This window comes from Rhinatrema bivittatum, chromosome 6, assembly GCF_901001135.1.
Source record: "Rhinatrema bivittatum chromosome 6, aRhiBiv1.1, whole genome shotgun sequence".
NCBI classification, from domain to species: Eukaryota; Metazoa; Chordata; class Amphibia; order Gymnophiona; family Rhinatrematidae; genus Rhinatrema; species Rhinatrema bivittatum.
In genome coordinates, this window is record NC_042620.1 from 172,258,190 (window position 1) to 172,286,109 (window position 27,920).

At 41.7% G+C, this 27,920-nt stretch overlaps 1 protein-coding gene across 1 annotated transcript in view; it reads right to left on the reverse strand.

Moving 5' to 3' along the window:
- MAP2 (microtubule associated protein 2) overlaps positions 1-27,920 on the reverse strand; it is a 752,988-nt gene that overhangs the window by 123,664 nt on the left and 601,404 nt on the right. The window contains exons 9-10 of the mRNA XM_029607915.1: positions 13,172-13,249; positions 2,715-2,957 (exon numbers count right to left, since the gene is read on the reverse strand). Coding sequence (XP_029463775.1) covers positions 2,715-2,957; positions 13,172-13,249 — 321 coding nt within the window. The remainder of the gene's footprint in view (positions 1-2,714; positions 2,958-13,171; positions 13,250-27,920) is intronic.

The following is a 27,920-nucleotide window of genomic DNA, read 5'->3' on the forward strand; positions in this document are numbered from 1 at the left end:
CTGATTTATGAGGTCTTTTCTCCTATTCTATATCTATGAGAAAAGTCCTTGGTGAATCAGACCCTTCATCTGAAAACTGATAGAGTTAAAAGAAATACATTCTATTTGGTTCTTCTAAATTATTAGTTACCACTTTAGCTATTATTTTGGAAAAAAATCAATTAAAATATATAGAAATAAATAAATACATTTATTGCTTTGCCCTGACTATGAGTGGTTGTAATCAAAGCATGTGTTTTATATTATTATGTAAATGCCTTTCTGTTAAAAGCAGGGATGGGCAATTCTGGTCCTCAAGAGTTACTAACCAATCAAAATTTCAGGATATCCATAATGAATACACATAAGATAGATTTGCATGAGTACTATATAAACTTTATGCAAATATGTATCATGCATATTCATTTGGGATATCCTGAAAACCCAACCAGGTAGGGGTCTTCAAGGACTGAAATTGCCCATCTCTGGTTTAAAGCATACTTTGAGATGACAGGCTACAAAACTAACTAGCTAAATGTTGAACACAAGCTTCACCACAGTGATGAGGAAGCATACATGTTTGGCACCAAGGGATAACATTTAACAGTGTAAAGAAAAGACATACATTAAACACAGAACATTGAGAGCTGAAAGCGTTTCATAGATCTATGTTCTTTTTGGTGGAAATGATTGTAGATCAGACACAAGACTGAACACTGATTGGATTAGAAATGGTGTTTGGATGACAGATGGCAGTGAAAAGACAAGTGTATCATAAAGTGCATTAAATTTATAGTAAATGCACTGTTTTCTCCAATGTAGGAAGTCCCTTTTGGCAGAAAAAAATCCAACTATGGACCAGAGTTAGCAAAAGCTTTTCCCAAAGACACAGAATGGGAGAAGACATTTGATAAATCAGGACTTGCCTTTCATTGCTTCACTTAGCAAAATGAGAACTCTATTAAAAAGAAGATTTTCCTAGAAATAAGAACCAAAATCTCCCTGCTGTTACATTGGGTTTCCTGGCATGAAGAATTCCCATTTCAAAAGATCTGCCTCTTCCATTAAACACAAAACCATACAATGTGGTGGCAGATAATGGCCAAATTGCCCATTTAGTCTGATCATTTCTCCTTCCTACTGGAATACTACAGTCCCTACTTGATGTTCAGTTTTACTTTCACTTCTCCATAACTAACGACCCTCTATGATTTCCCTATGCTTTCTTGAAATCAGATACTGTTTTTTTTGCCTCTACCAGCTCAGTCACAGTGCAACTAACTAGGTGAAACTTCTTAGATCCCCACCCCTTCAGGAAAATAAAAAGCAAGAGTGTGCAGACCACGAGGACAAAAACCAGGACTTTAAGCTTTTTCTTAATGGATATACTACTCATATACCACTATCAGGGAGCGTCACATCTAACCTGCACAATCAATTATAAAACTGGAATATGTTTTGTATTTACAGTATATTCCAGTGTACCGTATTTATACTAAACTTGTAATCCCTTTCAGCTTTCCAAATTGCCATGTTAACTTGTTAATTAGGGACCAGACAAGCATGTGGAACCAGTGATGAAGCCTCAAAAGCTCTCAGAGTTTAATTTTCTATCACCAGGCATGCATGCTTGCTAAAAACAGAATGCTCTTTAATACAATAATGAAGATCAAACCTAGTCAAATGTACATGCTAGGGTACATTTTCAGTAGGGTGCCTCTCTTCACAGTTACATGTACTTTTAAGACCACATAAACCAATCTGATATTCAAACACAAAACACCCACATAATTAGTTTAAATATCAGCTTGTTATGTGACTAAAAATATGAACGCATAAGCAGGGTTGAACAATGATATAACGTATGCATGCAAGCACCATGACAATTACATGCTTACATTTTTTAAATGCAAATGTATGTGTGTAATTTAAGAAACAGTCTCTAGCATGCCCCTCAAAATGCCTCATTTTGAAGATAAAAGTACCTGCGTTATGAAAATACATGCATACTCTCAGGCGGGTGAAAATCCACTTATATGGATTCAGTCAGTCTACTCGCATAACTCCATGTATTATGCACATAGATCCGACTAAGACTTTGAACATTTATCCAATTATTCTGTATTATTTTTAGATCCAGAAATTTGTGGGAACACTGAAGGTAGCAAATAATGAAAATAGTATGGAACTCAAACACCACTCTTTAAATGTGCTGAGATATTCCAAATAGGAGATTGGACAGAAGGAAAGGGAAGAAAATGGTTGTGGGTATAAAGAAAGGTGTGACTTGAGCTCCAACAGTTTAAAATTCCTATTGGCCTAAGAAATCTGCCCATCCTGAGCATCCACCATTAATTCTAATGGATTTCGAAATAATAGCAATCCAACCTCTGTGGAACTGCTCTTCTAACTTGAAACCAAGTAGAACATGTTTATTGTGGAACTTGATGCTTCCCCTTCAGCCAGTATTCAACCCACTAGATACAATGGTATCTCTAAACCCCATCCATCATTTGTAATTTGACATCAGCTTTTTATTCTGCCAAAGCAGGAGGATCACTGAACTACATCTGCCTGTATTACTCCCCCAACTTGCCATGCACTGATTAAGCAGGGACTTCACCTCCATGTGGAAAAAACAAAATGTGTCCTCCCTGTGAACAAATCATACAAGGCACACAGAATATGAATATGAAGGGAAGGGAAGAACAAACAAGGAACCATGCTTGGTTCACCTTCTTTTTGGCATAACAAGGCCTCTGCCTTCTGCGATGTGGTACTGGGGAGTGTACTAGAGTCTGTCCAGTTTGAGCAGAACAAGGGGTGCTCATAATATTCCTCATCTGAATTGTAGGGATCATCATCAGGCACAGATACTGAAATGGAGGGGGCTAGGAGTTGGCGTCTCTTCCCACTGGTGGCAGGCTCAGAGCTTGAGCACCTGTGTAGAGGTCCCACCTTATCCTCAGCCCCTTCATCTACAAACAGACACACAGGAAAAAACTGCAGGGAAAACTGAACAGACAAGATCAGACAACACAAAACAAGATGAAATGGACACATCATGCAGAGAGAAAGAGACACCTAGGTGCTCAGTGGAATGGAAGACATCGATCTTGCTGACATCATGTACAATGAAGGATTTGAAGATTACATATTTGTATGTCATTCTTCAAATATACACTCAATCAGTTTAATGTGAGCCAGGACTCATAAAATTCGATGGGCTTTTCCAAATAAAATGTTTAAACCAGGTAACCAGCTGTCCAAAGTGAACAAGACACCATTTTGTGAGGTCCTGAGGTTATTTTTTAAGGGAAGCGGGTTACCTCCCACCGTAAAACATTTTTATACTTGTGGATTCCTATTAAGAAAACAGGATTATAATTCATAGAATGGCTAAGGATGAGTTTTAAAAAACAGGAATAGACATGAATTCCCCAGCATGCCGCATACTGAACTATTTAGTCACCTTAATTTGCAAACCAGTTTGTGATTGTGCTTTAATTGTGGCCATTGTTAACAAAACCATTCTAATTACTATTTTTCTCTCTTACACAGATTCTTGTCCCTACGAGTAGATTCTGATAAAGGATCTTAGAGGAGACAAGTTTGACACATTGTAGTATAGTCAAAAAAACTCTGTCTAGTAGTAATAACAAGGCTAAAAAGCTAATTTAATATTAATTTAAACAGGACTTTAAAAGGTTTTAAACAGGAAAAAAAATCTTCCAGAAAAAAATCTTTTTAGGTACTCTCTTTTAACAATAAAAGTATAATTGACAAATAAGGCAGATGACATACTAAAGTATGAAGAATTACATGAAGGCCACTTTGTGCAATATAATGGCTTATTAAATGAGATAATAAACATTTTTTTACTGCAAAAAATATAACTATTTGCTTTGAAAATAGCTATTTTTCATATGTAGTTTTACATTTGAAAAATATAATGCAAATTCATCATTAATGAGTGACTGCAGTGCAAAATTAATGGAAAGCAGCTCAATATCATAGCTAAACTATGTGGAAAAAATATTTGCCAACTCTTTTTGCAAAACAATCAACTAAACCTCCATTAAGTATAGTTAATAATTTTGTAAAAAAAATTCCATAGAAAAACAGAGTGCGCTGTCTTGCTACTGGGCTTATTTGCAGGTGCAATTTACTAAAGTGCATTCAGGGGTAGATTTTCAAAGGGGTACGCGCGTATCCCCCGAAAACCTACCCCAACCCCCCCCTGCGCGCGCGGAGCCTATTTTGCATAAGCTCGGCGGCGCGCGCAAGCCCCGGGACGCATGTAAGTCCCGGGGCTTGCATGGAGGGGCGTGTCGGGGCGTGTCGGGGAGCGTGCTGCGAGTGATGCGGCGTTTCGGGGGCGGGCCGCGAGTGAAGCTGCATTTCGGGGGCGGGTCCGGGGGGATGGTCGAGGCCTCCGGACCAGCCCCCGGGTCGGGTGATGGCGTGCTGGCGCGCGCAGATTTATGCCTGCTTTCCACAGGCGTAAATCTGCCAACAAAGGTGGGGGGGGGTTTAGATAGGGCCAGGGGGGTGGGTTACGTAGGGGATGGGAGGGGAAGGTGAGGGGAGGTGGAAGGAAAGTTCCCTCCGAGGCCGCTCCGATTTCGGAGCGGCCTCGGAGGGAACAGGCAGGGCGCGCTGGGCTCGGCGCGTGCAGGTTGCACAAATGTGCACCCCCTTGTGCTCGCCGACCCCGGATTTTATAAGATACACGCGGCTACGCGCGTATCTTATAAAATCCAGCGTACTTTTGTTCGCGCCTGGTGCACGAACAAAAGTACGCCCGCGCGTACATTTATAAGATCTACCCCTCAATGTTTAGTACGCTTTAGTACATTGACTTCAAGGATTGAGAAATATCTATTTAAAAAAAAATTACAAGGGATGTGTTTAAAAATATTAAGGAGAATACTGGGGATAATTTATTGAAAATAAATATTTCTTGGAAAATTAAGGTTTCTGTTCTAACATCTAAAGTTTACCAAAAAAGAGCTCAAAATATGGCAATAATTTTTTTTTACCTGAAAACATTGATTCAATTGTGCATAAGAAAATAATGACCTGTCTTCTTCTCACCTTATTCTCCTTGATAGCTGTGGTAAAATCCCACAACACAGCATTTCCTCATAGCAATTGCTACTAATGGAGGTAATTTTAAAAGGAATTTCATGTATACATGTAACATACTATCATAGCAATTTCAAAAAGCCATTTACTCATGTTAAGTGCACTTACACGTGAATATCCTGTGAACAATTCAATGGCATATATTGTAGCAATTTTCAAAAGCCCACTTACACGGTGTGACAGAATGCCCTTTAGAAACCCTCAGAAAACCCTAACAGACCAGCCCCAGCAGTCTGGGCCTGGTCCACCTTAACACAGGGCATGCTGGATCCAGGGTGTCTCCTGTGAGCAGGAATAAAGCGTAGGAGAGCCAGGGAAGCCCTGGAGAAGATGAGAAGTTGGCAACTCCATTTAAATACTGCTTGGTTGAAGTGTTTGGTATAATATATTACTGAGGTAAGCTGCCCCTATGTACCATTTGAGTGTGTGTAATAAAAGTACGCAAGAGAAAACTGGAGTCCAGACTGTAATCTGACCTCCAGACTGACTGCTCATGCTCTTTGACATATGGTGCTACAAGTGGGATGTTCTGCACTACACATCTGCACAGGCAGAAGTCCAAGCCTCCTAGAAGTGTCTGAAAAGAGAAGAGTTTGTAGAAAGAAGGAACTCTGCTTCAAAGTAAAAGAAAAGAGAGAGGTTGTTTGTTTGTTTTTTTTGCAGAAAGTGTTTGCTCTAAGCAGCACTCAGAGACTCACTAGTGTAAAGTGCACAGAAAAAAACCCCCAAAAACCTGCAGAGGTTTTTTTTCTTCCTGGGACCTCACACTTCCACACCCAGCATTGGCAACAAGCCCAGGGGGCTATTCCCACCTGTCTAGTCAGGGGTCAAGAAGTGAGTAATGGCTGGACAGGCCAGCAGTTTTTTTTTCTATCCCTGGAGAGATATATGCAGGGATGTATTTCCTGGGAAAAGATAAAGAGAAGCCAGAGGGTTTAAAGAAAGTGTATAGTAATGTGTTTCTGTGTTGTCTGAGTTCCCCAGTCTCAAGAGCTGGGTGAGAGGGAAAACCTGAGGCTTGAGGTTTGGCAGATGGAAAGGCCAGCCAGCTCAGTGGGGCCAGTAAACCCATTCCCAGATGCCATAGATGCCCAGAGAGAGGGACGTAAGATTAAATGGCAGCGGATGGTCGCTGAACGACAGGAGATTACAACAGAGATGATCCAATGGGAGGCGGAGCTAAGGCAAGTCACCAGAGAGAACACTATAATAGTGAGCGAACTGGGGCAACATGCTCCAGAAACCTTGGATAGCCTGAAAGCGGAGGAAGCACAGCAAGCCTGTGAGGTGTTTGTTTGCAACTGTAACCTCCCAAATTAGAAAGGCTGGGAGTTACAAAAAAAGAGAGAAGACCAGCTTGGTCAAGGCTGATCTGGGTCATCTCAGGGGCTGACTGGAAAATGGCACTGCTGTAGAGGCTGGCGAAGCATCAGTGGAGCTAGTAATGACCAAGCCTTACCAGGATTATTCCGGAGAGTGACCTAAGGAAGATGCTATAGGGAACCCTGGCAATGTGCCAGAGAACCCAGAAATTGCACTGCTGGAACAGATAGTAGAGCAAACCACAGAAGGGCAAGGACAGTTCCAGTGTACAGCAAGAGACGAATATAAAAAACCCATGATACATGGGGCACAGGTACAAGGAAACTTGCGACGGGACCAGGAGGTACGGATTTCCATGGAAGGACAGGAGTCCCACACATGGATGCCAACAGGAGAGCAGCACCCTTCTAGTATGGCTAACCCACTCACTGAGGGTGGTGTGACACAGGAAGCCGAGGGGATAAAGCTAGAAGAGACCAGCAGATGCAGGAGAAACCAGACTAGTTTGGGGAAAATTGGTCTGCTATCCGTTAGCAAGAGAAAGACCGAGGAAGACAGGTCTGGCAAGAAAATGGAGTTTTTGGAGTGGACAAGATGCCAATAGAGACTGGTGAAATGGACATTCTGGGGAATTGGACTCTGGGACTAACCAAGGTGAGTCACCCAGAGAACCAAGAGGGCTTGAGGGGATGTAAGAAATCCTCATATAAATACCCAAACATTTGGAGGAGGGGGTACCTCGGTAGAGGAGGATGTTACTCTTGGTAAAAAGAATCCCCAGCAGGTAAAGTGCAAGACATTTCCTGGTTTGGAACCCCATATTCTAAGGCAGGTGAGGGCTAGAATGGGAAAGAAGTTGTCCCAGATTGAGACAGGACCCAAGGACAAGCCTGCTGGGGGTCCTATTGTGGGACATAGACCTAGGAGGGGAAGATGCTTAATTAGGTAAGACTGTGCTGAGGAGAATAGGGTGTGTGACAGAGTGCCCTATAGAAATCCTCAGAACACTTTAATAGAACGGTCCCAACAGTCTGGGCCTGGTCCACCTTAACACAGGGCATTCCGGGTCCAGGGTGACTCCTCTGACCAGGAATAAAGCGTAGGCTTGGAGAAGAGAAAGAAAGGCCCTGGAGAAGACAAGGAGATGGCAGCACCATTTAAATACTTCTTGGTCAAAGTGCTTGGTAAGAAGTATTGCTGAGGTAAGCTGCTTCTATTTACCATTTGACTACGTGTAACCAAAGTATGCAAGAGAAAACTGGAGTCCAAACTGTAATCTGTCCTCCAGCCAGTCATAGACCACTCGTGCTCTGTGACACATGGGTTAAAGTGCATTTACATGTGTAAAACCCAATTTTAAGCATGTAAATGCTTTTTGAAATCAGGCCCAGTATCTGTTCATCAGTCACAGATACAAGATTAAAGGTGTACATGCTATCTATCTAGCTGAATGATTTCCAACAATTCTTCCAGCCCTACCATAATGTTAATACTATCTGCCCTGTCTTATTCTACTTCCTGGAGTACCTTATTCATCAAATTAATTTCTATATTTCACATCCTGTCTCTATTGTTCTATATCATCCTATTCATTTTATCCAATCTTATATCACTATATGCTATTCATCTTCTTTGCATAAAGTATCCAACTCAGCCTAGAACATTTTTATATCATTGAATATCTTATTTTATGCTAAGCTACTTTAGATCCTATCCACCCATCTCATACGTTATGGTGTGTCTTATAAATACAATCTTTTCTATAGTATGCTGTATATGCTGAATATATAGTGGGGCTATTATTGAACCTACTTAAAGCCTGAACCTGAAGGTATGACTTTTCTTTATTGAACAGTCCTCACATGGAAAATGTGAGACGTCAAATCTGGAGAATAAAAGGAATTATAGCTGGAAGCCCTATCAGTATTATACAGTGATAGCTAAAGTCAAGGGCGATGCCAGTTTATTATTTATTTATTTATAAAAAACATTGATATTATGCTAATCCAGAATTCTTAGCAGAGAACAACATAAAGGACAAACAAGTGGTAGTGCAATGAAACCGAGAGCTAGTCAGTCAGAAAAAAATGTGCTGGGTGAAAAGAAACCCTTGAAACAGAATGTAACAAATGATTAGCTATACCTGACATGGCAATCCACTAGTCTAACTCAATAATGGTGAGCCATGCTATGCTTAGGTGCCATAAACAGTCAAAACAAAAAAATTAAAGCCAACATAAGCAGAACATATTGAGGATATGTCTTCAGAGTGCTAACAGAACTAGTTAAGGATGCTTGTCTGGGTACATAAGTCACAGTCATTAATGATCTTGGTTTCTTATTGTGATTTAATGTTATATTTGCATATCTCTTTCTTTCAAACAAATCACATTGGAAGGTGGTATCATGCTTAATAGCAACCTAAAGATAGCCCTTCCCTGAATATTTCAAGGGTAAGAAATCCTGTCCTAAAAGATAGGCATCTATTCATCAAAACATCACCAACATTCGGGAACTTATTTTTTTGTTATGTGAAACCAAACCTCATATATTGTACGAGAGACACTTTAAATTTTTGGAAAATACTCCCATTAGTGTACAAATACTATTTTACCACATGAACATTTTCATATGTGGTTATTGAACTTTTATAATCATTGGTCTGGTTAAGCATTTTTTTTAAAATTATATACAATTTAAATTATATATATAATTATAAATATAGTTTAAAAAAATGCTTAACCAGACCAATGATGATAAAAGTTGAATAACCACATATGAAAATATTCATGTGGTAAAATAGTATTTGCATACTAATGGGAGTATTTTCCAAAAACTTGAAGTGTCTCCGTACAATATATGAGGTTTGGTTTCACATAACAAAAAAATAAGTTCCCGAATGTTGGTGATGTTTTGATGAATAGATGTTATGAGATACATTGACCGGGCAGTTTTAAGATATAATTGCTAAAATATAGGCAGGCATGCAGCCTGCAGACTAGCTGCAATTAGTCTTTTTCCCAAGGCATTAGAATACTTGGTCAAGTCCAACTGTTTTGATAAATAAAAGAGTAGTTTTCTACACACAAATATATTGCTCTATTTTCAATAGTGAACTAATTTACTGGGAACACATTAAGTTGTTGAATTAAATGCACCATTTTTGTCCAGCAGTTTTCAAATAATAATTGTAATAAATATTGATTATTTAATAGCATATGCAACATAGTAGTCTGTGATATGCTACATTAAGATTTGCTAAATGGCAGCAATTGTTTTCACAAGGAATAATCATTTCTGGAGCTGTAAATAGCACTACAATGACTTCGACTGAGACTGGACCTTGCAACTGGCTACTCAGGCAAGCAGGAAGTAGGGATGCAATGGAAACAGAGTTCACAGCTCTCCAGCCAGGAGTTCCAGACACTGACTTCATTAACAGAAGGCATTGGTGGGAGCTGTAGTACATGACCTTCCGCCATTGCAATGGCTGGACCATAAGGATAGGAGTAGTGGGATTTAATATGTGGATAAATCTTGTGTACTTGTTAATGAAGGCTCAAGATACCTCAAGCCTTGGGCCCCTGCCATCAATGGCAGTAAAAGAAGTTAGGGCATATTTCAAACGGACTGGAGAGCCAAGAAATATGAGACTAAAAAAATATCTGGCCAAAAAAATGGTTGTAAACATGTCTTTAAGAACCCAACTGAGAATTTAGGGATTTATTTTAATTTTTAATATGGGGGGAAAATCCAGGGTAAAAACATTTCTTCTCCAAGTCTGACCAGGCATTTAATTTAAAAATGGTTCATTCTTGGCAAAAGTAGCCCGCTGAAGTTTAGGATGCAACTGAGAATTACAAAAACTCTTTCATTACCTACAAATCCAAGTATAGGAATCCCCCTGACAGTGAAACAATGGCTGTTTTCTTTTTAACTGCTAGCGGTAGACTTAATAAGGACACTTGGGCCTCCATCTCTCTCTAAACCATCAGTAGGAGAAATTCATTTCAAAACACGATCCTGTATCTCTAAGTAAAATGCAGTCTCTGGGATGGGACCATGGTCCACGTAGCACTGTGTGCTGAGCCACAGGAGATGTATGTTCATGCTCTCTGTCCTACAAGACCAGCTGGGCTCAGGCATGCCATGGAAACGATAAGCTGGAGTCCAGGAAGGGAGAGAAAATGGCGGCTGTTATTGTGGTGACACATGCTGGTCGCAGAATGATTCCGAGGGTAAGTCTTAGATGGGACTTTTCTCCGGCCCTTGAGGCCATCAAAGACAGTTGGTCATGCCACCTAGGGTGTTTGGGGCATATTAAAAGAGGTGGACACAGGATATGTAAAAAAAAACCAAACCAAAATCTTTGCTCCTGTTACTATATTGAAATATAGAAGCTATTCAGATTATGGATTATGGACATAGGATATGGGAATAAGGTGGTTTATATGATACATAGACCATCTACTGACCAATACAATTGTTTGCTACAAATTAAACTTAACATCCCAGCCTTCTTTCGCCTTCCAATCTTCCTCACCTACTCAGGGTTTTTTTTCCTTTAGCTTGTTGTACATGTACAGCCTGCATACCCTTTAACTAGGCTTAGGATGAATAAAGTATATGGAAGTTAGGTTTCTCATGCAGATACTTAGAATTAAAAAGGAACCCAAAAATAATAATAAAAAAAAATTAGATTGTTTCACTTACGGAATATCTTTTTTTTTTAATTATTAATGTATGTTTTCTGAATGACATCTATCTTTGTCATCTCTAATATAGGGTCATTTCTACCACAGCATGGATGCTAGGAGAATGGCAGATTCTCCAAAAATACAAAAGGCCAAAAGCAGCTATTAAATTCACATTAAATGGAAGGAAACAAAATCCACATTCCCTTCAGTGATACAGAAAATGGTTAGTTTGTGCTTTTTAAAAAAAATAACACTACAGAACAGATGGAGTACTGTATTCTTGCTTTGTCTGTCTGATAAAATTGTCTTGTTTTTGTGTAGGGTATCGAATGGACAGGCAGATCAGAGTTAGCAGAACAGTACCTTGGAGGAACCAAAGCTCTCCACTGGCTTCCTATGTACCAAAGGATAGGTTTTAAGCTGTTATGTCTAGTTCATCGCATTTTCCATAAAAGTGCCATGTGTTATCTTTCTTCTTGTATTCATCTGTACCAGCCAACAAGGGCCCTTCGTTCATCTGAAAAAGCCTTTGTTCACTTTCCAAAGGTGGCCACGTGGCAGAGAGCGTCTTCTTGTGTCGGCCCCTCTTTTCACAATGCCTTACCTCGTGCCCTTATTGGATGATTTCTCTGCTTTTTATAAACACTGTAAACTAAACTTGGTGGGCTGCAAACATTTTAGATTCTTGAGTTTGATTAGAAGTTACTTTAGTTGGTTTATCTTTTTTGCTTATACACTACTTTGTAGCCTCTGTGGAAGAGGTAGTGGATACATTTGAAAAGAAATAAGATGAGAATTGAGCTGTAAGTGCAACGTACCCAGAAAATAACCATTCCTTAAGTCCAAGCATTGGGGTCTAGGCAGCTTACAGCAGGGAAAAAATCATCAGGAGCAGCATTGAGCACTATTCAGTGCTATTATAAGCCCAAATGTGAAAGTGAAAGGCGAACCTGTATTTGACTTGCACTTTTATTTTCCATTTGCTTGCATAATGGTTTTCAAGCTAGTGAGTTTATAACTGGTGAAAATATCTAGTGATAAATAACATGCTTAGCATTAAGATCTTGGACCTTGTTAGAAAACTGGTCAGACCAGAGGATCTCTATTATAGCATGATCTCTCCTCCCTCTGTTATATTTTTCTAATATGCACTCTCTGCTAAACTGTACCTTTTTTAAACAATAGCATCCCACCCTACTTGTGATTTCCCAGACAGCAAAGATGCCAGGGTTAAGTTATTACAAGATTGCTTTGTTCTTTTGCTTAACAAAAACACTTGGATGTTCTTTTTCGCTACCCCTGTTAGGCCAACAAAAGGAAAAACCCAATGGCTCATTTTGTCTTTTCCCATTTTTTGTTTCTTCCTTTACTTTTGTATGAAGTCCGTCTCTTATTCTTTACCCAGGAGTAAGATGACCAGCTAGCTCTGATTTGACAGGCCAGGCAGATCCAGACCCTGGGTTTACCCCATTGTAAGTATGGACTTGTGGTTCTAATTTACCTAATAAAAGCAGGGCTACAAGTCAATGCATGCAGGCATGGATTTCCAATTAGGCAGAGTAGACACCTGTCTAAGGGAGCCATAGTAAAAGGGGCGTTTTCTCCTTTATCCCAGCAGCACTTTGTTTTTTCCAAACGCTGCTCAACCTGAGTGGCAGCATCCCCATCAAGCCCCCCTCCCCCCAACCCACCCCCTTTAATAGTGCAAGGGTGGGCCAGTGACATTCAGAATCGCTGGCGTGGCCCCAATGATGCACTATTTGGATGGTAGACTTCATGGGATAATTCTGCTCAGGTCCTTGTGAGAAAAAAAGCGCTACTAGTACGGAGACATCCCTTTCATTTCAGGGCATGTTCAGAGGAAACGGCTCCCACATTCTTGCACCTAGGGGCACTTAAGATGTAAATCCAGCCCCGTATGGATGCCGCAGAGAAAAATCAGGAATGGATTTCCCTATCTTACCAAAAGGAAGCCAATTGGCCATTCTACCCAGGAGAGACATTAATACCTAACAGATCCTTACCTTCCTCCACTGTTCCCATCTGTTCGGAGGCTGGTGATGGCGGTGGGGAAGGAGGAAGATTAGTCGATTCTTCTACAGCTGGAAAAAAAATTGAACAGTAAGGGGAACGTTAGATATAGTCATTAGTTCTGAAAAGCCCATTATCTACAATGTTGTTTTTTATCAACTCAAAGAGGACTTAATATTAACGCTCTTAACAGATCAGAAAAATCTTTTACCTTTTCAAAACATTTTTTAAAAAGAAGGAAAAAAATAATGCTATCTAGGTGTTCTACTAAAGAAAATGGCCTTTTTTTTTAAATTTCAGAATCAACATTTGCTGTATTATAGTTCACCTGATTCTCAGAAATGTATTCTCTGTAAGGCTGTTAAAATACATCCTTTAACATGCCAAAGGTATTTTTGTTATTCTGTACCAGAAATGGACTTTTGAATTTTGTGCAAATGTCCTCCAAAGTCCATCAGTATTGTACAGCAGGTATTGTGAATACTGAGTGATGTGGAAAGGGGAAGAAAAACACAGAAGAGGAGAAAATGTGGAGACAAAAAATATATATAGTTGTATGAGTCTGTATAAGCCTTGTAACATGAGTCACATTCACTCAACTGCACCATCGGAAACGTGTGAACAAGTGAGCATGTAGCAAGTTAGCTCTGCCAAGCCTCAAAATAATGAATTGCTAATGCACTTACTTATTCCTATTTTGAATCCTTAGCTTGTTTATGTAATATAAATCATATTTAATTACCAATATTTCAGCCTCTGATCACAGGCCATAGTCAGCACTACTGAAAGTGAGAATGAACTAGCAAATACAAAGAGGGCCGGATTTTAAAAGCCCTGCGCGTGTAAATCTGGCCGGATTGTGCACGCCAGCGCGCCTATTTTGCATAGGCCGCCGGCACGCGCATAGCCCCGGGACGCGCGTAAGTCCCGGGGCTTCATAAAAGGGGCGGGAGGGGGCATGTCCGTGGGTGGTTCGGGGCAGGACCGGGGGCGTGGTGCCGACCCGGGGGCGTGGTCGAAGCCTCCGGACCAGCCCCCGGGTCGGGTGATGGTGTGCCAGCAGTGCGCTGGCACGCGCAGATTTACACCTGCTTTCGGCAGGCGTAAATCTGCCAACAAAGGTAGGGGGGGGGGGTTAGATAGGGCCGGGGGGATAGGTAGGGCCGGGTTAGATAGGTAGGGGAAGGGAGGGGAAGGTGAGGGGAGGCAGAGGGAACAGGCAGCACGCGCCGGGCTCGGCACGCAGGTTGCATAAATGTGCACCCCCTTGCGCGTGCCGACCCCGGATTTTATAAGATACGCGCGGCTACACGCGTATCTTATAAAATCCAGCGTACTTTTATTCGCGCCTGGTGCACGAACAAAAGTACGCGCGCGCGTAAATTTATAAAATCTACCCCAAACTGCTCACTCATCATTACTCTCCAAAACACATGGAAACTATCCAAAATAGCATTATAGAGAATGTAGATCTCAATATCTTTTGGTGCCTTTTCCTTTGTCTAATTTAATTACTCCCCTTCAAGTAAATGTTTCCCCTTTTTTGGCCGCTTCAGAAAGAGCAAGTGTTCCTTTTAAGAGATCATATCTTTTGTTTGTCCCTCCCTAAGGGGCCGATGTGCTAAATTGTGCTGAATTTCATAAAGTCTGCATTGTGCACAGAAACAACTTGTGTGCTTAAATTGGTCTTAGGTGCACAATTTTCCTGTTTAATATGCAAAACAGACTTTGCAAAAATGTAGCAAACTTTTAAGCATGTAAGTTAACGCTTGTAAAATTTTATACAAAATCAAAGCTAATGAGCTACTGCAATGCACATTCATGCAAACAAGTTCAATATGTTCATAGTGCTAAAATACACCTGAAAAGGCCTTCACAAGCTGGTTTTTGCTAAAAAAAAAGATAACTATATTTCAATGAGGTGTTATCTTTTTTGCAAAGCTGCATATGAGTTCCAGTAGAAAACTTACACATAGAAAATTACAACTTCTGTGTGAAATCTGGAGCACTTTAGTAAACCCGATCATAAGTGTCTTTGTTTGGCCCTTCTCCAATAACTTCTTAAGTCTTCATTTGTACCCCTGGCTCATACATTTTATATGTCCTCAACAACCTGGCAATTAGAATCCATTCTTCTTTTCTTAGCCAGGTTATACTTTTTATTAACTCTCCTGCATTGTCCCTCAACAGCTTTATACTCCCTATTACCGGTAATTCATCTCGGGACCCCCTGCAGAGATCATTTTGGCCTTTTCCTATCAATATGTTTCATGCTTGTGGACCCTCATTTCTATATGAATAGAATGCAGCATTTCCCCGGGGCACTAAAAGTTTGCAATCATAGAGTTAGCGTGATATGGAGCATTTTGCTATGTGCATCCTAAAATGTTTTACAGCAGAACAGTGCCACCATCCAATCAGATGCCATAGAATAGTCTTTCTCCTAGGACTTAGCCACTGTGTCACAGAGGCCCCTCTCATCCTCCCTGGTGTTCAGGTTGCACAGGTTTTTTTCTCTCTCCTGCCGGCATGGGATGGAAGGGGTAAGAAGAAAGTAAGACATTTCGTGTTTGCTAAGCAGGGATGACAGTATTCTGAGAGTTGGTCAGAGCAAGCCATACTCATGCTTGAAGGGAGAAAGGAGCGGCAGAATGCCAGCTCCATGTATTCCTGGGCCACAGCACGTTTTGAGAATGGAGTCCCTCCTGAAGAGACCAGTTCAAAGTGGGTGAATTTACTCCATGAAAGAAAATGACAACTATTATTGCTAATTCTGTGAGGCAGAACTGCAGCCTTAGTGCCTCTGCCTTAAGGAAGAGGGAGATGAAATTATCATCATGTTAGAGTTACAGAGCTGAGGTAGACAGGAGCATTAGCGTGAGGCCTAGTCAGTGAGGGTTAATCATTTAGGCTAAGGATGTCTGTCTATTCCCTGCTTTGAGCCAACATGTAGAAAAGACTTATGGATGACATCATGAACACAATTATACCTTCCTACAGAAGAAAGACATTATGCCCAACAGCTTCAAAGACATTTGGCATGGAACAAGGGAAATTTAATAACCACCTGCAAAATGATACTTCCTCCAACATGCTAACGAGCTACATGACTAACTCAAAGACAGCATATTCTTGAGCAAGAGAGATGGTCTCCCACATATTGTATGCCTACAAAGACATCTCTCCCCTGTTTCCTCAAGACAATATCCAGCCGCTGAAAGAGTTCAGCCAAGCATGGATCAAAGAATTTCTACTGCTAATTGGAAAGATAAGAGGAAAACTCCAGCCTTGGACATAGCACAGCCTGTGAAACAAAGGATTATAATAATATGTGTGAAGGTAACACACAGTACAACAGTATCAGAGAATGCAGCCAACTTCTGACCAGACACCAGCATCCGGCTTCCTTTGATTCTGGGGAACAGACTGGCTTGTGTGAGAGATAATGCCTTTCATTTAGGTAGCTAGGCACAGAAAGATGTTTGTGAGGAGTTGGTTTACTATAGGTTCTAATTTTTTACTTTGTTATAAACTAGGATTATAATAAATCTTATAGTACCACTAGTTGGTCTCTCTTGTCTCTATATCTCACACATGCTTCCTGATAGTTGCATTAGTGGCTGTAACATATATTTGGTAGCAGAGGATGGTTCTGATTTGTGGGATATAGGAGCAGACTTATTGTTCTACTGAAGATCACTGATAAGAGGTAGGAGGGCTATCATTCTTGTTCTCAGACAAATTGCGGGTAAAAAACTAATGCTTTTCATCCTCATAAATAGTTCTTTCTGGCCTAGCTGTGTGGTTCTTATGGCATTATTGGGCAAAGCCAGTTGGCAGCCTTAATTTTTAGCACTTGCTACAGCCTCAACCTTGTAGCTTCCTATTGTATCCGAGACTTGTCTCCACTCCATTCAGATAAAATGCAGCTATTCAGAACTATGAAAAGACATCAGGAGTCTTTCTGATGTCTAAAGCTCAGGTTGTTGGAATAGAAAAGGGAAACTTGTTATAAGAGGTTCTGCCTGGGAGGGGTTCTTGCCCATGGCAGCAGGAATTTTGCGATGGTGACTTGGCAAACAAATTTGAGCGATATATTACCTTGTTCAATGCTGAAAAGAAGTTAGATAAGAAAAGAATGCTGCGGTTTGGCCATTATTCACAGCAGTAAGAACACTTATATAGCAGCAGAGGGTGCTCAAGCAGAATAACAGTGCCTTGGAGGAAAAATTAAAGGCTGCTAAGGAGAAAGTAGAATCTTTAACTATCCAGTCCTCCTGTTTAGTGACCCAGAATGCCAGTTTTAAGGAGGAACTGATGGCAAACCTGAGCTTTCTGAAAACAGGGTTTCGCTGTTGGAAAGTGAGACTCGCAAAATGCCAGATCTTGTTGCTACTCTACTGGTGATTCCCCTTCTTCAAAGCAGCAGACTGACCCTGCCCCACCCTCCATGACTATGTCTGCTGACACTTCACAAGACTTGGAAACTGGCCTCCTGTACAACCGTGGGACTGTCTCCTTAGTAACAGTGATCATAAAGCCCTGAGAAACACGTGTCCCATGGACTAGTCTGGAGGATACTGGGCCATTTCTTGCTTCCTTTAAGGAGACAGTAGATGGGGAAAGACCTAGTGTAAACTGAGATTGAAAGATTACTGAGAATGGCTGCACCTACGTCTCTCCATCCACAGATTAGGAGAGCTATTGACAATTCAAACAACAACTTAAAGGCAGCCATCCAAGGACATTTATGTGGTTGGTAGCATGTATAGGGAATGAATTAGGTGCTTATAAATGTCAGGCACTAGCTGCCCTAGCGAAACAAGGAGATTGTGACCCACACTTTCCTAAAAATGTGGATATTCCTACAGATGGGTCGAGGTATGCAGTCATATCAGGATGTGACATCTACTGTGGATGAATGGAGAGGGAGAGAGATTACAAGTTGCTTGAATCCAGAGATACTTGGTTCTATTATACCCTGGTCTCCAGGATACGTTTTCTACACTCCTGGAGCAAGTGATTGGTATTGCTAAATACAGTGCAAAAGGAGTTAGTGTAATCAGCATTTCTCCTAAATCAGTGCATTTTGCTACATGGGACCCTTTGCCATATAGGCCTTCTAACATGAGACAGCGAGATACTGCTCAGGGTCCTAATAAGAGACAATGAGATACTGCTCAGGGACCTAATAAGAGACAGTGAGAAACTGCTCAGAGCTCTGCTGAGAAACAAATCCAACAGAATACAAAGGATGCATGAAATGTTTTGTGTGATGCTGGAGAGAATATGGTATACTGGAATAACAAACCCTCTGCTTGTACTGAAGGAAGAGCACTTCAAATTCTAAAAGGAAGATGTAATCAAAGGAGAAATGAAATCATGCTTCTTGCTGTTAAAAGACTTATTAAAACACGCAGTGAGGAATCTGCCAGCTTGTTTGCAAGTTGACTCCCTTAGTGAGAAACTGTCCGCCTTATCTGTCGAAACTTCACGCCTGACTGCCCAAAATGACAGCCTGAAGGAGAAACTCAGCCCTTGTGCAAAAAACTGCTTGACTGAAAAAAAAAATAATAATACAGTCTATGTGGTTACAAAAATAAGGACGGTAACTTTCAAACCGAGGCGCAGGCACACATTGGCGCACGTGCATTGGTGTGCGCCCAAGTACGCAGCCATTTTATAACATGCACGCGTACATGTGCGTATGTTATAAAATGGTCTGGCCATGCACACGAGCGCTTCATTTTAAGTGGGCACACGCATGGGCATGCAAATCCTGCTTCTACTGCGTTAAGTTGGAAGATTTTAAAAGGGGAGCCTGCCCACACCATTGCCAGTCTCACCAGTTCTTCCACTAATTCGCCCAGTTAATAGCTAGGTCCTCCAAACCCTCCTAGTTTAATAGCCTTCACTTCCCTCCCCCCCCCCCCCCCCAGTTAGCCCAGAACCTAAAAACCCCTCAGATATGGCTAGTTGTTTTGTTTTTGTTTTTTTAAACTTAACCTCCTCCATAGCAGTAAACGTGGGCGAACACCCAGGTGCATAAGTATTTGCGCGCACGTTTCAAGGCCCCGCCCAGACACCACCCAGACCACACCTCTATTTAAATCGAAGCGAGATGTGTGCGCAGCAGGAAATGTGCATGTATCTGGGTGGCTTTTAAAATACGGTAGGTGCATGCAAGCCCGACTTGTTCGCACATCCCCTGATTGATGCGCGCGCCAGGCTTTTAAAATTCACCTTTAAGTGTATACTGCTGGTACAGTATGAGTCTGTTTTGTTTGTTTTTTATTTTAGTTACCTGTGTAAATAGAGCATGTGTTGGGATTCGTATAATTCATTCTTGGCTGCTAAGATTGAAAAATATTTGTGTATGTTGCTCAGTTTAACTGCTGTATATGCTCAAAGTATAAATTCCCAGATAACAGCCAGCCAGCAAAACTTAAAAGGAATATGTGAGAATTATTTAATATGTCAACGTTTTTTAAAAATACCTGATAAGAGCTCAGTTGTGAGCGCTAATTTGGCACATATTCAAGAATACTAATTTAATTTTATTCAGGTTAGAAGGAAGAGAGTTTCCATAAAAGAAGTAAGAAAAAAAAAATGTTTAACGCTCTGTTCTCTTTACTCTTGTACTAAACTGAATGTACAATTAATGAGTTAATGAATGAATACGGTGTGCATGTGGACATGACCATTGGAAGAGTGAATTTCTACAGATATATATATATATATATACAGGAATTTACAGGACGATTTTAAAAGCATTGCTCATGCAAAAATGGTCACATACGTGCATATATGAGCCACGCATAAGCAACATGAACTTTAAAAAGTCGCAAAATGCATGCGTATGTAACTGTGCGTTCACAAGGAGTAGAGGATGGAGAAGGGACGGGGAATGGGCGGGGCATGGGTGTTCTGAGGTGGGGCCAAGACTTACACACATAACTCCGAATTTTAAAAACAAAAACCATAGCACGCGTTTGCTAGATATCCCACCTAACTTTATTTCTGCTCCTAATGAAGAGCAAGTCTATAGATCTCAAGTTTTAGGGCTTATAGAACAAGGTGAGGGGTCCGGGTCTACTGGGGGGAGGGGGGGGGTGGCATGCAGGATGAATAACTAGAATGGACTGAAAGACCTCACTATTTAACTGGACAAACTGGTGGACTCATTGCGAAACTGGGAATGTGCCTCGCCCGAGCAGGTTTTAAAATTCGCTGATATACGCGCCTAATAGCCGACAAGGTGCTACGGAAGAGACACGTGTGCTAGCTGTGCTTGAGTAACCTCTTAAAATTTAGAGCATACTGATGCGATTGGTGCATTTTAAAACTTATTCGCTCAAGTGTAGGTACAATTAAAAATTCCAACGTATCCTGGCTTGCACGCCGATATGTGCATTTATGGGTGTACACGCACTCGTTTTAAAATTGACCTCATAGTGTACAACTTATAAGTTCAACTAAATTGTCATGTAAAAAGTTTCATTTTTTCCAGAAACCAAAGATGGGTTCTTCCTTTTACACCTGTTCTCCTTACATGGAATTGGAAAAAGGAAAATAGAATGATCTAAGTTTTTTTTTTGTTTGTTTGGGGGGTTTCCCCAGACAGTTCCTTATAGTGAATTTAGGTCACCTGATTTAAATTGAATAGATCTGTCTTAAAAATTCTTTTTTTTTTTTAAGCTTAATTTTGAATCCAAATAATCCTTATTTTTACTTTTTGAGTGCTCTAATGTTTTGATGATAGTTCACTGTTTGTGGTTCTCTATCTCTATATGCTCTGTTTGTGTGTCATTATACGTTGTGTACTTTTGTTTATTTACCACGTATCAAGAATGGTTATAAATGAATGTTTAGTTTTTGAAGTAAAAAAAAAAAAAAAGGAATAAGAATATGATTATAGCAGAGTTTGAAAAAACCCCAACAACTGTGTTTTACTTTGGCATTGAATATAAGATAACAGCAGTGCAGAGAAGAAATGTAACAAATAAATAATAGCTTCTGAAGTTAATTATAAAAAAAGAAAAAAGAGCCTGAGTCAGGCATGAAACAGAGACTGCGCTGAAGTTTTATGGGCAGTAATACCTTAGAAGGTCTTCTGGGCTAAGGAACGCCAGCGGGTGATTAAATCTCGTTAGGAAAGGTTGTTTTATTGGTAGGAGGATGTAGCAATGTTAAAAGGTTTTTCTTTCTCAGCTAAATTTCGAGTGTCACGGAGTCCATGAAGAACTGATGCATTTTATTTGAATCAATTCCTTTACTCAGCAAATGTAACCTTTTCCTGTTAAACGTGAATGCAAAACTGGAAGAAGGTAAATGAAACCGGGTTCATTTTTATTGTATTTCCTTTCCTGGATCTTTTCTGTAAACTAAACATAGTCCTGCATCTCTGTGAGGTCACCATTTAAAACTATGTAACTGTGCCCTGATCATCTGGCACGTTCTCTATAATGTTTGTTTCTTGATTTCGGTAACACCTTATCTCTGGAACACCTGATACGAGAAAAAAAAAAATTAAATAAAGTAAATTCACCCAATATACGGGTCGATACAGTAAGGCCGCGGTAAAAACAGTGCGGCAGTGTCAGGCGCACCCTTCCTCCCCGCACCCACAGTTCTCTAGACCTAGCGCCTGATACAGTCTTCTAATCGCATGCAAATGCATGCCGCGGCTGTGAGGCGTTAGGGAAGGGTTATGCCCGCGCAACCCATTTTACTGTATAGGCGCTTAATACAGCGCCTATACAGTAACCTGGGTGCGCTGGTACCTGTCATTTCAAATGACATTTGAAATGACAGGCACCAGGAAGTGTAAAAAGTGTAAAAACCCAAAAACCTACCTGTCGGAGGGCCGTGGGTCCAGGCGGCGGGGGCGAGAAGCAAAAAAAAAGCAGCATCCGGGATCCGGGGGCAGCAGCGGGGGGGCAGCAGGATCCGGGAGCAGCGGGTAGGTAGCAGCGGCAGCAGGGGGGGAGCGGCATCCGGGATCCGGGGGGAGCAGCGGCAGCGGGGGGGGCAGCGGGATCCGGGGGAGCAGCGGCAGCGGGGGGGGGGGGGGGCAGCGGGATCCGGCGTGTTCGATCGGGCGAGCGGGTAGGTGGCAAGAAAAGATGGCCGCCTGCACGGGGAAAGCGTGCAATTGGCCGCTGAAGACGTGACGTCACGACGTTTGGCGGCCAATTGCACGCTTTCCCCGTGCAGGCGGCCATCTTTTTTTTGCCACCTACCCGCTCGCCCGATCGAACACGCCAGATCCCGCTGCCGCTGCTCCCCCCGGATCCCGCTGCCCCCCCGCTGCCGCTGCTCCCCCCGGATCCCGGATGCCGCTCCCCCCCTGCTGCCGCTTTTTTTGCTTCTTTGCTGCCCCCCCCCCTGCTGCCGCTGCTGCCCCCGGATCCCGCTGCCCCTGCTACCTACCCGCCGCTCCCGGATCCCGCTGCTGCCCCCGGATCCCGGATGCCGCTTTTTTTTTGCTTCTCGCCGCCACCTGGACCCACGGCCCTCCGACAGGTATTTAAAAAAATTGTTTTATTTTTTTATGCTGCCCCCGGATCATGCTGCCCCCGGATCCCGCTGCCCCCCCGCTGCCGCTGCTGCCCCCGGATCCCGCTGCCCCCCCCCCCCCCCCGTAGCAGGCCCGAGCCTTGCTACTTTTTCGTTTTTGTTTTTTTTTTTGCTTCGGGAGGAGGGGACCGGACGGGGCTGCAGGAGACCGGACTGGGGCTACACCGGACGGCTGGACTGGGGACCAGGCGGGTAAGCAATGTTTTTTACACTACACTACACTAACTCCTACTAGGGGGAGGCGGTAAACTAGCAGGTTAAGGCCGCGGCAGAACAGCGGGTTACGGAGGAGATAATATCAGCGCCCATTACAGTATCGCAGGGGAATAGCTAATTCCTTCATTATACAGCTTTTTCGTTCATTTACATGCTGGGTGCGGAAAGGGTTAGGTGTTTATTTTAGGAAGCGCTAAGGACGCATGAAACTGGAGACTGTATTGCTGGACCGCCTTACTCGTCTGTATTGTGCGCTCCCAGCACGTTACAGACGGGGAATCTTTAACTGAACGTTACTGTATCGACCTGATAATAGGGTACTGTCTGCTAGGGAACCACACTGCTAAATCCCTAGACCTTGCTGCATTGGGATCCTCGATATGTTTTACATATGAACATGTCTAAACATCTTATGGTTTGAAAAATGTTAAATGATTTTTACATCATGTACTTTATTATTGTGACTAGCTCCTCTAGTACACATCATTCACTGGAAGTATGGAAACTAATGTTTAATTTGTTTTAGATGACAATCTAAAAAGTACTTTTCCCCCTATAATGGTTATAAAAAGGGGTAACATTGTTTATCACCATGAATGCGAAAGTTATATTCAAATCTCTAATACAAATTCACTTTCATGCAACACTGATTTATTGAACATAACTCTTTGCCCTTTTAACTTGCAAGCAAGGAGGTAGTGTGTTTTTTTTGGTTTGTTTTTAGTTTTGGTGGTGGTTTGTTTTTTTTTGGGGGGGGGGAGGGGGAGACTTTTTCCCTCAGATTTAGCATATGAAATTCTGACTGGCTTTAAACTTTCTATTTTTGGAACTTCCATGGTTATCAGCGATCATGTATCCTTTCTTATCCTTGATTTTGGTGTTATATATATGTATTCATATCACTTTATGTTGTCCTAATCTTATTTTATATATGGCTATTGTGCACCAATATTACATTTGATTTTATGCTTGTTTGATTACTTGTACATTCTTTATATTGAGCAATTGGCATATGGATGATATTAACCCCTTCTTGATGAGCAGAAATACTTTTCTTTCTGCTGCAGCTCTCTTACTCTTTGCATAGGTTGAGTGCACACTCAACCCCGCCCCCTTCATACAAGTCACACTTGGCCCTGGCTCTGCTCCCTCCCACTCTGCCTTCCCCTCTCCCCACCCACTCCACAGTTCTGCTTCCTTTTTTAATTACAAATTAAGCCCCGAGTAGCACCATTCTCACTCAAGCTATTGATTCAAACAGTGGCCCTCCATTTATGTCAGCATTCTTTTTGTTTGTTTCTTCAGACATCTTGAGGAGAAGTGTCCACGTATCAGTATCTGATAGGCCCTTGCATGTTCATTTTTCTTTCTTTCAGTACCACAGTTGAGATGAACCTCTTTCAAAGTTACTTATTACTTCTGAACATAGGGACGGTAACTTTCAAAGAGGCACGTGGGAGCACATTGATACGTATGCATCGGCGTGCGCCCTGGGCACGGGGTGTATGTTAGAAAATAGCCTAGGCGCACATATGTGTGCGTCCTATTTTGCAATTGGGTGCACACAGCCATGCACATCTGGGTAAGAGCCATGCAAGTGGGGGATTTTTATAACATGTGCATGTCCACGCCATAACCAGTTTCACCAGTTTATCCACCAGTTCGCCCAGCCTAGAGCTAGGTCCTTTAGCTTGCACTCTCTCCCCAGTTACCCCAGACCCGTTAAAGCACTCAGGGCTGTCTTTTTTTTTTTTTTTTTTAAAGCTTACACCTCCTCCATAGCAGAAGTAAAGTCACACGGTACTGGACTTGGGCATGCATCCAGGTGCATAAATAATTGTGCCCACTTCTCTTTGCCCCACTCATCTCTACATTCCAATTCCTGAACATTTGCCCATGCCATTTGGATTTAATATTTCTATGCTGAAATATACTTGGACTCATCCTTCTTTACGTCACTCCCTGGATCATCTTAAAGACTGGTAAACTTTCCATGGACTCTCTTATTTCAATTAGGTATGGACATCAAGGAATTTGGGAGCCAGTCATGGTGGGACATTTCTTTTTAGAGGAGGGTCTCCTTCTGCTAATAGCTTCCTTAAGAACGTTTCTCCACTGCTATCATGTTTCTCATGCTTTGGTTGGCTATTTTGGTTAAACATCATTGCCTACGCATGGAAACCTTTGAGATACTTGAATGTCTCTATCATATCTAATTTTTGTACCTTATTATAATGCATCTACTAATTATTAATATGACTTCTATGGTTATAGTGTTCATGTACTCCTTATTACTTTGATTTATACATATATCCACTTTTGTATTCCTTTGACGTCAATTTTTATGATATCGTCTTAGCTAACAGCATTTCTGATTATTGTTTATGTTTTATTTTTTATGTCTTTGTTTTGATATTACATTACAAATTATGCTAATTTCTTTCCATACCAGCTATAGATAGTCATATAGAGGCCAATATTTAGTGCTACTCGGGGCTTAATTTATAATCAAAAAAGGAAGCAGAACTGTGGAGTGGGTGGGGAGAGGGGAAGGCAGAGTGGGAGGGAGCAGAGCCAGGGCCAGGGCCAAGTGTGACTTGCATGAAGGGGGCGGGGTTGAGTGTGCACTCTCTCCTACAAGCATACACACACGTTTTCACAGACTCATATATACAAACACACCCACTAGCAGCAGAAGCAGTGGGGCTGACAGGCATTCACTTTCTGTCTCTTCACCATTTTCCACCCTCTACCATGGCCTTTCAGATGTCCCAGGAAACTGCACAAAAATTTCCGATGTTTATATTATGGGGTAGATTTTCAAAGGGGTACGCGCGTACCCTCCGAAAACCTACCCCAAACCCCCCCTGCGCGCGCCGAGCCTATTTTGCATAGGCTCGGCGGCACGCGCAAGCCCCGGGTCGCGTGTAAGTCCCGGGGCTTGCATGGAGGGGCGTGTCGAGGGGCGTGCTGGGAGTGGCGCGGCATTTCGGGGGCGTGTTGGGAATGATGCGGCATTCCGGGGGTGTGTCTGGGGGCATGGTTCCGGCCCGGGGGTTTTCCAGGGGCGTGATTTCTTTCTACACCCGTTCCTTTCTCCGTGGTGCCATTATACCGGAGAAAGGAACGGGTATAGAAAGAAATAGGAACACTATGGTGTATATTTGATTCTACTTTACAGTAAATATTTCATTGACCTTTCATCTGGTGAATGAATTTGGGTAAAGAAGGCATCTATAAGATATGCTGATACGAGGTGTCCCCTGACGAAGGCTGGAGACAGCCGAAACATGGTCCATGTTGGGGCAGTGTTTTGGAACGCTAAAGGGAGCTAAGTATTTTAATATTAAGCTTGTCAGTTTGTTAGTTTAATTGAAATAAAATACAAAACTACTGCTGGTAGAGAGAATTTGGGCTTAGGAGATAAATAAATGGTGGTGAAGGGTTGGGGTACAACGTCAAGTGATTACATTACAATGCTATTAAACAGCTGATGCTGTTTGTGGCCCATTGCGTGGCGAGAGACAGTGGATTAAAAATATTGCACTAAGAGTCTGATGATGTTGTCCCTATTAGTTAAATAATTGGATATGAGTGGTTTGTAGTAACTGGATTAGTTTCCTCTCTTTTTTTGGAATTTACATTTGTTTATGACATCACTGTACTGATTAGGTATCTTTGTTCATGCCAGGTCCTGACGGTACCCTTAGATACCTCAAGGGGGAGTATTAGGGCCTAGTCAGTGAGGCTTAATCAGTTAGGTTAAGGATTGTCCATCTTTTCCCTGTTTTGAGCCAGTATGCAAACAAGACTTCTGGATGACATCAGGCACACAGTTACGTATACTTTCCTACAGAAGAAAGCATTATCCTCAAAAGCCTCAAGGACATTTGGCATGCAACATGGAGTTTTAATAACCATCTGCTCAAAAATACTTCCTTCAACATGCTAAAGAGCTACATCACTAACTCAAGGACTGTGTATTCTTGACCAAGAGAGATGGTCTCCCACATATTCTTGCAAAGACATCTCTCCCGTTTCCTGAAAGCAATAACCAGCTGCTGAAAGAGCTCAGCCAAGCATGGATCAAAGAATTTCTACTACTAATTGGTAAGAGAAGAGGAAAATTCCAGCCTCTGACACAGCACAGCCTGTGAAACAAAGGACTATAATAATATGTGTGTGATCAAAGAATGCAACAGCACCAACAGCAGCCAACTACTGACTGGAGAAGGGCATCCTGCTTCTTTCACTTCTGGCCCAAGTGGGGAACAGACTGACTTGGGTGAGAGAGAACTCCTGTTTATTAAGGTACCCAGGCATGGAAAGATGTTTGTATGGAGCTAGTTTACCATCATTTCTAATGTTGTGCTTTGTTCTATACTAGGATTATGATAAATATTACAGTACCAATATTGGTCTCTCTCTCCTGTGTCTGTATCTCACACACGCTTCCTGCTAGTCACATAAGTGGTTGTAACAATCAAAGAACAGGCCTGTACCAGTGAGTTAATCACAAAACGACTGCTTTCTCTTCTTTTTTTTTCAAAGGACTTTTTTTTTAACCACAGTCTACTTCAGCTGCAAGCTGTTTTGAAGTTTTTTTCATTTCTTTTCCCCCCTATCTGGAACTATTTTTATTTTTCCCTTTTTAATAAGGATTCTCTGAAAAATTAATAATTAGAGGTAGAAGTTCTCATGTTTATTAATTTGTATTATTTGTGGTTCAGTGTGCTATACTGATATTTCTCCAAACTTGAATTTATTGAGTAAAGTCGAAGCTGCTTAATTTTACTATGGGGTTATTTTCTCCATCAAACTATTGGGTTGGTCTTCTGGAGTATAGGACTTGTTTTGCAGGTATTAAAGCTTCACAGAAAAAAAAAATCAAGATTGGTGCATCCTGTAAACTGAAGACTGAGGGGAACTTTGCAGGGAGTGAAGAAG